This window comes from Apium graveolens, chromosome 6 (assembly GCF_009905375.1).
Source record: "Apium graveolens cultivar Ventura chromosome 6, ASM990537v1, whole genome shotgun sequence".
Lineage (NCBI taxonomy): Eukaryota > Viridiplantae > Streptophyta > Magnoliopsida > Apiales > Apiaceae > Apium > Apium graveolens.
In genome coordinates this window covers 271,542,656-271,545,545 of record NC_133652.1, presented here as the reverse complement: position 1 = coordinate 271,545,545, position 2,890 = coordinate 271,542,656, and the positions used below count along the sequence as shown (strand labels likewise).

Sequence of the window (2,890 nt, the reverse complement as noted above, 5' to 3'; positions counted from 1 at the left end):
AAAGGTACAAGAAAAAGAAGTCGTCTTCTTGGATCCACGTATCTCGTTTTGCTTCATCCTTTAAGAAAAAAGACCAACTAATTTGCTAGACCCCGTTCGATAACACCTCCAACCGTGAGTATGGGTACTCTCTCTCTCTCAAACATACACACTAACAAATCTCTCTCTCTCGGTGGTGAAATTAGCTGTATAATTTAAAGTTCCAAGTTCAGTCTCATATTATATATATTTTCTTTTCCCAATTATATGTTTATTGCAAGTTAACCCCACAAAAATTATATCACAACTGCGGGATATATGTTTGTATGCACAATTAATCACAATTAGTATGTATTAGCGGCAGGTGCATGCTTTAATTGTTATTTTTTTAAAAAAAATATATGATATATTTGCATGCTACATGATTATTCGTTGTTGATGGAAGTGTGAGATTAATGATCTCCTGGACCGAAAGTATGTGTAGTAGATTAATCCCCCAAGTTTGTTAAACTGTTTTTCTTATATACATAAATGTTCGATATTTGTTATATATAAATGCCTATATTTTTTTTGGCATTAAATCATATATATTTTTAAAAATTTCAACATAATCTTTGTTTACGTGTAGTTTTAGTCCTATTATAACAACTATGCTTCTTATAATCTTTTGTATACATGTCTGTGATCCAAATTCTACGGTTCATGCAGCAAATGAGTAATGAAAAGAGTTAAGGGGTCGTATTTGTTGATTTTTTATATTGTTGGAGGCCTGCTGGAAAATGATCCGGATATATGGTTATTGTACCCAAAGTTGTTGCTCTACATATTTAATAATGACCCGCCCTTGAAGTTTAAACAAACTCCTTTTGAGATGTCCAGTGACTTAACCTATACAAGAAAGGTAATAGCATTGGACAAGATGAACTAGGCTATTTCATAGAAGCTGTTAGCAAATTCAAATTTTAGTTTATTCTTGAACTTTGAGTGAGCTTAAAACATTACGGGGCAAGTCTTGCCTTGTCTAATAAGGTTAGATGATCTAATTCTCCTAGCAAAATGCTTCCTACACATTCGGTTTTGCTTAGTGAAATCGAAAATTCTTCACTTATATGTATGCTTTATTAATAACCAGATTAACGATATACTCTGTGATTTGAAGAACTAAATATCAGTTGTTTTAACTTTTAACACTCAAAGTACATGTTACACGTGATAAATTATCTTGACAATATTTGATAGTTGATACTGATTTTTAAATCATTTGTATATCCAGCTGAAAGGAAGAAACAAGAGTCCAATCCTGCCAGAACTTCTGGAGCGAGAGCTGAGACCGAAGAAGGCCCTGTGGTCTGTGTTTCTAACTGATCTCTAATTTTTATACTCCCCCTTCTTACAGTTTCTTTACTACAACCTTTATACTTGCATTACTCATGCTCGCGTTTATTCAAAATATTATAGTATCAAAAAACCCGTGCAAAATAATAGTAAGTGTTTCCGGTTTTGATCAATGTTGCATGCATTCAAAGCTTTTTTATATTACATTATCATGAAGAAATTGATTGGTGGACAATCTCAACCTGCTGATTAATGATAATCTATCTGATCTTGTAGGAATTTGATGGGCTTTCTCTTTTGGAGGTTTATAACATAGTATACATGGGCGATGATGAAATAGAGCCTGAAAATCAGGTTGGTTTAATTTCCATGGGCTTGGACATTGGTTCTCAGACACTTTACAGTGAAGATATGGCAGTTAAGAGTTACCCATCACTTAAATTTGGGGATACTATCTTTCCCACAGGTAGGTTTATAGGACCAGTAGGACCAATGTGTTCTTCATTAGAACTTGAAATGTGTTTTGGACTCTTCCGTGGCGCCTACAAAGGCTCTTTTAAGGTAGCAGCTAAATATTTTGAAGATACGGCCTATTGTGCGGAACGTAAAATCCGATCAGTAGATGGCACTGGACATATTTGTGTTGTTTTGGGGGCTCTATTTAACGCTACAGTAGCCAATCTGAAAATTAACATTTCTGGGGCCACAGATGTTCATGGAATTGTTGCTGCTAGAAACAGCCAGTTGGACCAGCCCTCGTGTACATGTGTACTCTTTTGGAAGAAGCCGGCTGAAAAAATAGAAGTGGGGTGCAATGGAGAGATTCCATTATCTAGATCGTGTGTAGGTGTGCCGCTGGATTCTGTGTTTTACGTGGATATTGCTTTGTATATTGATGATGGCGAAATTTACACAAAAACTGCCTCCTTTGTTCCTCAAATGGAAGGAGAGAAAATTGAGGTGATTAGTATTCCCAGTAAGAATACAAATATTGGTGTGAAAGTCAAATGGAAAACTAGATCCGCATATCATTCTGTTTATAGTGAATCAGAGGACGAATATGATAGTGAGGAGGATGCCGAGGGGTAAACTTTGATGGAAACCCTCTCATGAAGAGGTTTTTGAAGGGATGAATAGGAAAATTAATTGATCTATGTGTAATTGTGGTGAAAGAATTATGTGGATCTATCATGTGAAGTCAAACATTTATTGTGTTTGATATTGTTTCATATATGATAAGAATTGTGTGCTTTTGTCTTGCAAATTCTGGTGTTTGAAATAGGATTAATTAGGCGTTATTGGTAACTAATAGGATTATAGTGCATATGGATGTTGAATCCAGACTTGCAGCTTTTCCCCTCCTTGTAACCTTCAATTCTCCACTCCTCGTAAGTTGCTCAATTATTTTCAATCCTGGATCCAACGACTAGGAAACAGAATGTTGTTTAAGTGCAACCTAACAATAAATATTCAAGGACCAGAGTGTTACACAATGTATATCTGTTCCATAAACATTCTACTAATATCATAATTTAGCAATCATAAATTCAGAATAATACCTTATAAGTATCTTAGA

The 2,890-nt window shown here is 34.9% G+C and overlaps 1 protein-coding gene across 1 annotated transcript; it reads left to right on the top strand.

The window, feature by feature from the left end:
• Window positions 1-1,035: 1,035 nt before the first annotated feature.
• On the top strand, window positions 1,036-2,403 carry LOC141666042 (uncharacterized). Its single transcript, XM_074472029.1, has 3 exons — window positions 1,036-1,090; window positions 1,253-1,326; window positions 1,591-2,403. Exons 1-3 carry the CDS (start codon window positions 1,036-1,038, stop codon window positions 2,401-2,403), a joined length of 942 nt encoding a protein of 313 aa, XP_074328130.1.
• The last annotated feature ends 487 nt before the right edge of the window (window positions 2,404-2,890 follow it).